This window comes from Poecilia reticulata, unplaced genomic scaffold, assembly GCF_000633615.1.
Source record: "Poecilia reticulata strain Guanapo unplaced genomic scaffold, Guppy_female_1.0+MT scaffold_260, whole genome shotgun sequence".
In the NCBI taxonomy this organism is placed as follows: domain Eukaryota; kingdom Metazoa; phylum Chordata; class Actinopteri; order Cyprinodontiformes; family Poeciliidae; genus Poecilia; species Poecilia reticulata.
In genome coordinates, this window is record NW_007615043.1 from 1 (window position 1) to 11,698 (window position 11,698).

The 11,698-nt window shown below is 40.6% G+C and overlaps 2 protein-coding genes across 3 annotated transcripts; one reads left to right on the plus strand and one right to left on the minus strand.

Annotated features, from left to right (window-relative positions):
• Window positions 1–1,811: 1,811 nt before the first annotated feature.
• On the plus strand, window positions 1,812–5,736 carry LOC103460583 (zinc finger protein 501-like). The gene is made up of 2 exons (XM_008402823.2): window positions 1,812–2,053; window positions 3,927–5,736. The coding sequence occupies exons 1-2, from the start codon at window positions 1,891–1,893 to the stop codon at window positions 4,916–4,918; spliced, it is 1,155 nt and encodes a 384-aa protein (XP_008401045.1). The 5' UTR covers window positions 1,812–1,890; the 3' UTR covers window positions 4,919–5,736.
• Window positions 5,737–7,553: 1,817 nt separating this feature from the next.
• LOC103460582 (gastrula zinc finger protein XlCGF7.1-like) lies at window positions 7,554–10,735 on the minus strand. Of its 2 annotated transcripts, none has more exons than XM_008402822.2 (2): window positions 10,293–10,735; window positions 7,554–8,838 (listed from the first exon to the last, which is right to left on the minus strand). In XM_008402822.2, the coding sequence occupies exons 1-2, from the start codon at window positions 10,489–10,491 to the stop codon at window positions 8,072–8,074; spliced, it is 966 nt and encodes a 321-aa protein (XP_008401044.1). In that variant the 5' UTR covers window positions 10,492–10,735; the 3' UTR covers window positions 7,554–8,071. The 2 variants fall into 2 exon arrangements, with proteins under 2 accessions (XP_008401044.1, XP_008401043.1); XM_008402821.2 differs by having other exon boundaries at window positions 7,554–8,841.
• Window positions 10,736–11,698: the final 963 nt, after the last annotated feature.

Sequence of the window (11,698 nt, forward strand, 5' to 3'; positions counted from 1 at the left end):
GAGAGGAGGAAGCTGCTGGTTGGACGAGAGGAGGAAGCTGATTGGATAAACAGAGGAAGATGCTGCTGCTTTCAGCGGCTGGACTGGAATCTGATGTAAAAATCTGCCTCTCAGCCAAAAGATGGCGCTGTTGTTCTGCCTCTGATTCACAATCAGTGGAGACAATAGTCAAAGTAGCTTCGAAGATAAATTCGAATAATGTTTAATTATAGTAATAAAGCTCCAAAACCAGGTAGATGCAGAATGATGGATACAGAAACATTAATTATAAAGAATAGACACAAACACAGGGAGAATTAAAGGTGGAAGTAAAAGCTGACTCGCGTCTCCCCTTATATGAGACTGTAATCATACCAGGACAGAAGGAATACATTATAACAACTGAACATGACTTTTTCTGGATAAGTTATTCTTAGTCTATATCTACTCCTTATAACTTTTGAAGCATAGCGATGAGATGAAGCTTTCTGTTCTGTCGGGATCCAAAGCTCCATGGTGCTTCATATGTTCTGCAGCGACACCAAGTGGACAATACATGTAAATCAGGTAAAGTGATTTTTATTACTTTTGTCTGCAGCTTTTAATTGAATAAATGATTAAATTGTGTTTATTATGCCAATACATAAATGCTGATCAAAGGAAAACTGAAAACAGATAATAGTCCCGGAGTTTTGTTACTTTTTAACCATGTTTATGTCACGAGGGTCAAAATTCTATTTGCTTTTTACTGAAAAATAAATATTTTTCTTTTTTCTTTTACATTCATAGAAAATACCTTTTTTATAGAATGCAGCCAGAAAAGCATCAGCAAGGATAAAATATTATTTCCAATATTTGTCTCCAGTTGGCCAGTGTTACCATTATGATTTTATATATAATAAATTATAAATAATTTATCATTATAAATTATAATCATTTATTATTTATAATTATAAATACAATCATAATGGTTTTCATTGCATCCTATAAAAACTTGGCTGAGATTCCTCCACTTTGTTGGTCTCCTTGTTTTCATGCAGAACCTCAGTATAGATGAGGTCTTTATATTTCATTACAGTTCAGTTGAACACAACATGTCACTTCTTAAAACATCAGAAATTAGAACACAGGGACCACTGTGCTGTTTTTGACATTATTATTAATGATGATGTATCAAGTGAAAATTATTTCTATATCAAAAAGGCGATCATGTCTCAAACACTTATGCAACAAGATCCTTAAACAACAAGATGTGATGAGGCCTCGGCCGTGTTTTGGAGCTCCTTATATTTTGATTCGCACGCAGACTAAGGAGATCCAGTTCATAAATCAGTCATGTGGTGCCGCCGGCTTTCAAGGCTTCAAACGTCGCCATCAGCATCATCAACACAAGTCTCCAAACGCGCTTCATCAAGCATGATGTGCTTCCAAACCCAAAGGAGAATCACTGCAGCTCCATTCATTAAGTTTAGAAATAGTGATAGAGAACTGAAAGTGGGAATTTTAGTAGTTTTGTATAGTATCAGCAAGATATTGTATAAACTGTGGAAATAAGTTATTATTGTCCCAATATGTAAAACATGTAAAGACACATAGAGTCAAATGGTGAACAGAAGATTAATTTTGTTTTTGGAAAATAGAAAATTAGATGTTTGAAAAGATGCTGTTGAAAAGGAAGAATTTCAACAGATCCATGTTTCTGTTTACAAAATGAAAATAAGTTCGTGTGAATAAAGAAAGTTTAGCAGCTCTGTTGCTGCTGCACGCTGCGGTTCCTCTCCAGGCCAGCAGGGGGCGGAAATGGAATAATTATTGCGTTTTCTTCACTGTGACCCTCAGCGGAAGTAAAACAAAACGGCTCCAAGCGGATCGGGTTGTGTTTTTGTTCCTCAGCTGAATATCTCAGCAACAATGTCTTCAGTTCAGCATCTGAGGGATTTTATCAGAGAGAGACTAACTGCTGCTGCGGAGGAAATCTTCATTCAGGTGGAAAAAACCATCGTCCGCTACGAGGAGGACATTAAACTGCTGGAAACCTGCTGGAATAAACCTCAGATAAAGACAACCGGAACTGGTATGAAGCAACAACAGCGACTCATAAATCACATTAAAATCTGAAGTCTCAACTTTACAGGCTTCAGGCTTTTATCCTTCGGTCAGTTATGATTTAAGTTTTAACCCGGAAGTCAGACGTTTTGCTTTCAGTTTGCTCTAAACTCTGTTTCTGCTTAAATATGTGATCAATATTAGTTCCACATCGGTCGATAGATTCAGGCGATATGATTTTATGGCTCTAAAATTACAATATTATTCGGAACCTCCCGGGTTCTGTCGAGAGAAGCTCCCCTTGAAGCCGTGGTTCTATTTCCGTTTGGACTGTTGGGTCCAAAGTTTCCTTTTCAGATGAAAGTAACGTTTTCATTTCAATTGGAGGTGAAGTGTGGATGAAGAGAGGACCGGACCAGAACCGAGCTGCTGAAGGTCCAAACTTCTCCAGACATCTGATTATTAGACTCGGGTGTTTTGATTAAAGTCTAGATTTAAAGATCTTTGCTCTAAAAGAACAAACTTCAACTTAACAGTTTGCTTAAATCTAATTTTATCAATCAATATTAGAGATGTGCCGATCAGGTTTTTTCCTGCCGATACCGATCACATAATTATTATTATTTTTTATCATAAACACTGCCGGTTACATTATGTGGAAAAAGGAACCATGAATTCACCTTAACTTAGACAAAAACTTGTTTTTAATAACTTTTTCCAAGAAGAAAACTAAACAAAACGGGCATTGTGCAAATTGTCCTGCTATCAATAATACTATCTTTAACAGACTGATAACATATGGAGGCTCTGAAGAGGCTAAATAATGCAAAGAGCCAAAATAAAGCTTCTCAACAAATACAGGATCCATTACAATAAACAATCCTGAGTTAATGAATGAAAACTTCCTGTTAGCATGGCGGCTAGCTGATTACTGCTAGCTCTGATTGGCTGTTTCTGACTGAGCGGAGTAATTATGCAGAGCAGGGAGGAGATCGATTATTTTTTAGAGATTATCTGTCTCATGTTAGACAGATAATCTAACATGAAAGTTTTAATACGTATGTAAAATATATTTTTTTAAGTTGGAGGCTGCAGCTTTAAACAGAGGTTCGGTGTGAGAGTCACTACCAGGTGGAGCAGAAGCGGCGCTCCGTCTGTGAAATATTACTACCTGTAGCGTAGCAGCGGTTCAACAGYGAGAGCAGAACCAGCGTCTTACATCGCAGCTCCAAGACTTAAATCATTTAGCAGGTTATTTGTTTAGCTTTCTGACCGTCATGCTAATCCGGGTGAGTGTTTGTAGCTGTGCTGCTTTACCTGCTATCTGATCCTCCATATGTCTTTTTCACTGCAGTGAGCCTCGATGTAGCCAAACTCCGTCAAGTATGGCATTGTTTTTATGTCGTATTAGCTTCGTTGTGTTGATGCATTTTGACCTGCTTCAATTTTCCGCCGCAACACGCAAACTTCCCCATTCACTCAGTGCGTTATAGTTATAGTTCAACATCGCTTAGGATTTGTTGCTGCGCGTTTGCGCAGMGTGAAGGAAAGAGGAGACCAGCTGCACAGGCAGGCTGAGAAATGAGATGCAGGTGATCGGTATCGGCAACAAGAGCCAATGATTGCTGATCACCGATCATACACTTTTTCACGGAAATCGGCCCGATTATGATCGGTGACCGATCGATTGGCTCACTTCTAATCTATATTAAGTAATATTTTATCTTTTTTTATTTTATCTATCTTTTTTAATCTTTTTGTCAGTAGGTACAACATTCATTATCTTGATATTGCCCAATATGAAAATGAGCTTAACTCTCCTCCAATAGAGTATTTTAGATATACATTAATAACATGGATCCAGAAGACCAGCTTTAATTACTGATCTGTTGTTCCTTCAGATCCAGACCAAGATGAACCAGAACCTCTGCAGATTAAACTGGAGGAACCAGAACTTCCACTGCCTGAAGTGGGCCTGGAAGAACTTGGACCGACTAAACGAAACCAGAAGGAACCAGAACCTGGAGGAATCACAGGAGAACTGACACAACCAGAACCAGCACAGATTAAAGATGAACTCTCAGAACCACAGCGGCTGAACGTCCAGCTGTCCAACAGCCAGGAGGGACAGCAGCTGGTACTGAAGGAGGAGACGTCTGTGGACCTGCTGAGTTACCAGCAAACCGAAGCAGAACCAGCAGCTGAGCAGCTTTACAGTTATTATGGTTCTGAATCTCAGACCCAGAGTTCAGAAGGAGCCGTCTCCACTGTGTCCCAGAGTCTGTCGCACAGAAACACTGATTCTTCGCTGAAATGCGACTTCTGTGAAAAAGTCTTCAACTACAAAAACAATCTGGTTCAGCATCTCAGGACTCACACAGGCGAGCGGCCATTTTCCTGTAAAACATGCGGGAAGAGCTTCTCCAAAAGCAGCAATCTGAAGGTGCACATGAGATCCCACACAGGCGAGAGGCCTTTCACCTGCAGAGTCTGCGGCAAAGCTTTGAGTTCAAACAGACATCTGTCCGATCACATGGTCACACACTCCAGCCAGAAGCCCTACGGCTGCTCAGTGTGCGGAAAAACGTTTTCTCATGAGAGCTCCTTCCAGTACCACATGAAAGGCCACAACGGCGACAAACCCTATTCTTGTGACACGTGTGGAAAAAGGTTTATTCTCAGTTCCAGCCTGCTGAAGCACATCAGAACCCACACAGGGGAGAGGCCTTTCTGCTGCTCCACATGTGGAAAACGGTTCGCTCAGAGCAGCAACCTGAGCATTCACATGAGAATCCACACGGGAGAGAAACCGTACTGCTGCCCAACATGTGGAAGGAGTTTCTGTCGTAGAGCAGGTCTGCTGAGGCACATGGAGACTCACAGGACCGTCTGAAACCAGCAACATTCCTTCTACAGTCAATCAGTAGCTTTTGGTTCCTGCTGCTCACAGTCAGACGCTGCAGAACCATTTATCCTGCAGAACTGTAAAAACAATGTTTTAGAATTAGAAGAGGAAATATTTCAGAGCTGGGATCACCTGAGTGTTTTTACACCTTCACAAACGTTTGGACTAAAAGGTGAAATGGATCCGTTTAAAGCCGAGCAAATTAATCAGGTGTGAACACACCTTTAAGGTTTTAAAGAAAACCTGACGCAATATCTTAAATATTATTATGAACTAATTACTTTGGTAATTATTAACTAGAGTCAGTTTGTTTTCTGCAGCACCGTTCAGGCCATAACTTACCCGACATAATGAAACATCATATTGACATCAGTCAGGTGTTGATGCTCACTGAGCACCTGCTTTATTAGCAGGATTCAATTATTGTGGAGAGAAGCTACGTTCGTGAAAAAACATTGCTATCTTAAAACATTTCTTGAAATGAGACACATTTTTTCTTGTTCTAAGTCTTTATTGAAGTTCAAAACAAAATGTACACATTGTACAACAGCTGAGAATCTGAAGAATTACAAGAAGTAGCCCACACTTAGGTTTGATTTGGAACATGATAGGGTGACGGTGACGTCATCGGCCAAAATTATAACKTTTAATATCTCAGAAACCAAAACTGCACAAACGAAAATTTTAACGGCACAAACCTGCACAAACRGAGCACTAACGAACTAGCYCACTTTGGTTTGTTTTGGAGCATATGGGGGGATGRTGACGTCATCGGCCAAAATTATAACTTTTAATATCTCAGAAACCAAAACTGCACAAACTAACATTTTAACGGCACAAACCTGCACAAACGGAGCACTAACCATTCAGACTATTTGCTGGATTTTTTGACGTGGGTGGGGTGTCAGCTTCACACAGCTGCTCATTGTTTCTTCTGGGATTGTTGATGTCAGTGTTTATGCATGTTGGAGTTTGGATTTTGAATATTTTGATTCTGAAATAAAAGAAAATGTAATCCAAAGGAAGTTTGGTTAACTTTTAGACTCGTTAGACTTCAGGATGGAGTCCAGATGGAGTCTCTTGAAGCAGCTGTGCTGAGGCTGTTTAAGCATTTAATGCCACTAAACATCACAGGGAAACTGTTTTATGTGGAGCAATGAAGGTTCTGTTCAATTTGAAAAGCTTTGTTAACTGATAGAAAATAAATATATGTAGAAAACAGAAATGTAGAAAGATCTGGAAGAGCCTGTTTAAGTAGGACTGCAGTTATACAAAACGCTGATGAAGACGGAGAAAGTTTGGGGATTAATTTGAAAACGAAATAATCTGTTCGTCTTCGTTTTATTGCTTCTTCAGTCTGAGAGAAGATTCTTTGAAACAACCTAAAGATCTAATTGAACAATCTGGAAAATAGAAGTTTATTCTGATCCAATTCTGACCCAAAGTAACAAGACGGTCACTCAGGCTGGGAGAAATAAAGGCCAGCAATGAAATATTAGAATCTCCGATAAAATTAAGAATGTTTAAGTTATTAAATAAAGGAAAAATAAACCAGTTGGGAAAAATCAATCACATTTATTTGTACCTTTCAGCAACCAGGTATTTTTAAGTTTTACATCATAAAAACACAAAATTAAAGTCGTAAAAACACAGTCAACATTACATTTCACACATCAGATTATTGATTAATGTTTCATGATTGTTTCAAAAGCAACTTTAAACACTAGTGTAGATTTAAAGGAAGTCAGGGTTTCAGCAGATTTCCAGTTTTCTGGAATAAGTTTTCCAAGTTTGCTCCAGATTAAAAGAGCAGAAAAACTGAAAGCTGCTCCTCCATGTTTGGTTCTGGGGATAAAACATAAAACTAGAACCGGATGGTAGAAGTTTTGTCCTGAATGCAGAGACAAAGGAAGATATTCATATAAATCAGGGTTGTCAAACTCCAGTCCTGAAGGGCCGCTGTCCTGCAGTTTTTAGATGTGCCACAGGTACAAAACACCTGAATCAAATGGCTTAATGACCTCCTCAGTTCTCCAGAGCCTTGCTAATGACCTAATTATTCTATTCAGGTGTGGTGCAGCAGAGGCACTTCTAAAAGTTGCAGGACACCGGCCCTCGAGGACTGGAGTTTGACACCCCTGATATAAATGAATTGACTCTCTGATGCATCAACCTGGTTGTTCCTGGACATCCAGGACTTTAGGTATTAAACAACTAGTATTAATAAATGCAGTAAGATTCTAATTACATTTCTGGTTTATTGAACAAAAAGCATGAATATTATAGGATTAACCACAAAGTAAAATATGTTTTACATCAGATCTTAGCCTGGGCTGCACAGTGGTGCAGTTGGTAGAGCTGTTGCCTTGCAGCAAGAAGGTTCTGGGTTCGATTCCCGGTCTTTCTGCATGGAGTCTCCATGTTCTCCCTGTGCATGGTGGGTTTTCTCYRGGTACTCCGGTTTCCTCCCACAGTCCAGAAACATGACTGTCAGGTTAATTGGCCTCTCCAAATTGTCCCTAGGTGTGAGTGTCTGGTTGCGTGTCTCTGTGTTGCCCTGAGACAGACTGGTGACCTGTCCAGGGTGACCCCGCCTCTCGCCCGGAACGTTGGCTGGAGAGGAACCAGCAACCCTCCCGACCCCACTGAGGGACAAGGGTGAAAGAAGATGGATGGATGGATGGATCAGATCTTGGCTGCAGCCCGACTCACTGCAACATGAACAGCTTCACAGAAAACAACACAGAGCATCTGTACAGCAAACATTAGATGGTAAATTACTTTAGAAAGTCCAAACATCAAACACTGAAATAATAAGAACTGGTAGAAACTCCTGTTCCCATCAGCCTGGATCCTCCAGACTCTCTGCCTAAACTACTGATAATTATGATGTTTACTGATCAAATCATTGCTGTTATTTGTTTTAAAGTATTTTTCTGTTTCAAGTCATAATGTTTTTAAATTCCATCTCATTTTTAATTCTGTTTTACTGTAAATAATAAAGCTGATTGTTTATCTTTCATCCCCTGCAGTCTGAATGATGAAAATGTTCACCATGGTGAAAATGACTAGATGTATTTAATCCATCAGTCTGGATTACAGCTTCCTAAAAAACCCATTTAATAAAATAACCCCTCATCTTCAGTTTTCCTCCACACTAACCAGATTCGTTTCCTCGTCTTTATGTGATTTTTTATGTCTGTACATTCCATTGGCTGTGCTGAATTTAACTCCACATTCTGTGCATGAGAACGGTTTCTCACCTGTGTGCACCCACATATGAGCTCTGAGGGAAATTTTGCGTGTGAATATTTGACCACATGTTGGACAGGAAAACAGTGTCTCTCTGTTGTGTTTCCTCAGGTGGGAGTTCAACGAGCTCAGCAGGGTGAAGCCGATCCCACATATTTCACAGGTGAATGACTTCTCCCCGCAGTGGGTCCTCATGTGATTATTCAGACGCCGACGGTCAACACAACCTCTGCCACATATTTTGCAATAAAACGGCCACTCACCTGTGTGGACGCTTATGTGGCCCTTTAAATGAGTTTTTTGAGAGAAGCCTTTTCCACATATTGTACAAACAAATGGCTTCAAACCCAAGTGCATTCTGTGATGCACCTGAGAATTATACTTGGATTTAAAGGTTTTCCCACAAACATCACATGTTAAGGACGAGTAGTTCTGACATTCTTCAGCGTTTGGTTCTGACCCCTGATGACGGGGCGTCTGCAGAGGGCTGACAGGCTGCAGCTGCTCTCCATCCTGTCTGCTGCAGAGTTCACCCCGTTCAGTTTTAACCGGTGAAGCTTCTGGTTCCTCCAGGTCCAGACTGGAGGTCTCATCAGGACCGTTTTGGAGGTTCTGCATCGGATCCTTCTCATCCTTCCAGACATGTTGCTGTAGGTCTGCTAACAATAAAAACACAGTCAGTTCAGATTATATATGCCCTGAAAACATGTTTCTAAAAATAACTAGGGAGGCACAAAGTAAAATCCATGTTTTCAATAATTAAAACACGTCTGACAAACATGTTAGGATGAACAAAAGTTTCCTGCTGTTATGAAAATACTGGATATAAGAAAATAACTTTAAACCCATTTGACTTTTCATCACAGCCGTTCTGACGCCTTGAACTGGCCTCTGTCTCTTTAAGAAGCTCCTGCTCTTTCTGACTATCCCCCTCATCCATGTGATCAAACAATGCTTCTCCACGCTGCCGTTTACAGTACAGGAGCCTGTCTGGGGCTGCAGCTCCACGATGGAGATGTGGGTAAAACGATGACAGAAACAGAATTTAACTGGAATCCAGAATAAAACGAGAGGTTTTACAGAATTAGCTGATAATAACGGAGAAAAGGGAAGAACATTCAGTAGCTTCTGTAGAGTTTCGGCTGCTTTGCAGCGCTGCGTCTCCTCTGAACTCTGAAACACTGACGCCTCCCCACAACAGAAAAACTCAAAGATGAGCACCAGGCTGGGGACCAGAGAGTTTTATGAGTTTGTCAGGACACGGTGGGATGGAAACGGAGAATAAGCTAACTAGCTGTAGCTAACCAAGCCTGTTCATGCAGAACGTTTCAATAAATCAGTGAAGTGGGAGTAGAAGGAGCTGATTTCTCTCCGACTCATGTTGGATATTTCGCTCAAACTTTGCTCCAATGGAAACGTTTGGGACAGTTGGAGGAAATAAAGATGAACACAAATTCTGATCATATCAACATTTATGTTAAAAACAAGATTTGATCTTAATGTTTGACTTCTTTAAAAACAATGAAGAAACTTTTTAACATCTTGTAAAACCACTGAATGCTTTTGAATTAAATGATTTAAGTGTTTTCATGGATTTTCATAACTCATTTGTATCATCATTAACCATTTTTTGTAATTTACTGTAAGTTATGTGTGTTTGTGGGTCAATTGTTTTTTGTTTTTTTTTTAACAATCAGACCTTGTGACTAAATCTGGCTCATTTAAAAAGTTGTTGTAATATTCATTAATACATTTACTCTAAACAAGTTGGGAACTATCCTTAGTTTAAAGGAACTTGGCAGCTGTCCGGTTCGGTCCAGATTAGAGGAATGAAAGCTGCTCCATGTTTGGTTCTGGGGTTAAAGAGGAAACTACAACCAGATGGTAGAAGTTTTGTCTTGTGAAATAAATTTAAATTCAAATCATTTATCGCAATTAGAAGCTGATATTTTTGCTCTGCATAGTGTAAACTAGAAGGTATTTACTGTAAATAAACTGAATTGAGTGATGAATCCTCTGTAAATAACCGTCTGCTCCATCAGAGCTGAAGCGGTTCGTGTTTTAACTATCGCTGCTGACGGATCTCATCAGCTCCTTCATCCGGACCTACCAGAACTTTGTCTCTGCAGCTCCGAACCGATTCTGATGAGTTTGATCTCTGGTTTCCAGTTGATCCCCATCATCCTGCGCTGAGCATCGAGCTCCTCCTCGTAGCAGATGATGGTTTTTTCCACCTCTGAGAAGATTTCTGCTGCAGCAGCAGTTAGTCTCTCTCTGATAAAATCTCTCAGATGCTGAGCGGAAGTCATGGTTGCTGAGATATTAGCTGAGAAACGATAAAACAACCGTATTCTGGATGATTCCACACAACCTGATGCTAAATCCTTTAGTTTTCCTTTTGCTGGGGGTCACCACAAATCAGCTGATTGGCCAATTTGCGCCCCCTGCTGGACTGGAGCGGAACAGCATAACGTTACCTGAAACGAACATGAACCATCAATCTTTACGTTTTTTGTGCACCAAATAATTATTTATATTATTTTTGTGGACAAAAACACACACACACACACACACACACACACACACACACACACACACACACACACACACACACACACACACAGAATATGGTTCACAAGTGGTAGCGGTATTTTTGTGAAACCTTTAGGAAATATTTCAGTTCTTCAGTGAATATAATATAAATATACTAAAGCAGAGGTTCTTAACCTTTTTTGAGGTACCGAACTCCCCAGTTGCATATGCGCACTCACTGGACCCTTCTTGTTCCAACCCCCCGACACACAAAACACTTTGCGGTATTCTGATTCAGTAATGTAATGATACTAGCTGTGTTACCACCCCACACCACTAGAGGCAGCACCAACCTCGAAAAGATGCGCCTAAGGAGCAGATTTAGACTATAGAATGTGGTAACAACTGTGAGTTTTGCTGAAGTAATTAAAGATAAAAGTTCAAATCCCTGCTGAGAGTGCAGCTCCTCCAATCAGGGCTCCTCCGCAGCTCTGATTGGCTAAGCAATGTAACGTGATCCTCTGATTGGCTCAGCAAAGTAACGTGATCCTCTGATTGGCTAAGCAATGTAACGTGATCCTCTGATTGGCTAAGCAATGTAACGTGATCCTCTGATTGGCTAAGCAATGTAACSTGATCCTCTGCAGCAGGTGATGGCAAAGCGGGGCGTCATCATGACTTTACACAACTGTGTCTTTACCTCCGCGGCAGAGGCTCCGCCGAACCCATGAGACCGACTCACCGAACCCCTGGGGTTCGACCGAACCAGGTTAAGAACTGTAAAAAATAAAATAAATGAAGTTCCAGTCCTGTCCAGCAGGGGGCGGAAATGGTCCAATCAGCTGCTCGGTCTCAGTTTGACCCCAGCGGAAGTAAAACAAAGAGCTCCAGCATCAGGTTGTGTGGAATCATCCAGAATACGGTTGTTTTATCGTTTCTCAGCTAATATCTCAGCAACCATGACTTCCGCTCAGCACCTGAGAG

Excerpts from the sequence above, each read along its gene's own strand:
- LOC103460583 (XM_008402823.2), top strand. The coding sequence starts at position 1,891 with ATGTCTTCAGTTCAGCATCTGAGGGATTTTATCAGAGAGAGACTAACT. Across the intron at positions 2,054-3,926 it reads GATAAAGACAACCGGAACTG|ATCCAGACCAAGATGAACCA; the intron begins GTATGAAGCAAC and ends TTGTTCCTTCAG.
- LOC103460582 (XM_008402821.2), bottom strand. The coding sequence starts at position 10,491 with ATGACTTCCGCTCAGCATCTGAGAGATTTTATCAGAGAGAGACTAACT. Across the intron at positions 8,842-10,292 it reads GCTGCAGAGACAAAGTTCTG|CAGACCTACAGCAACATGTC; the intron begins GTAGGTCCGGAT and ends TTTTATTGTTAG.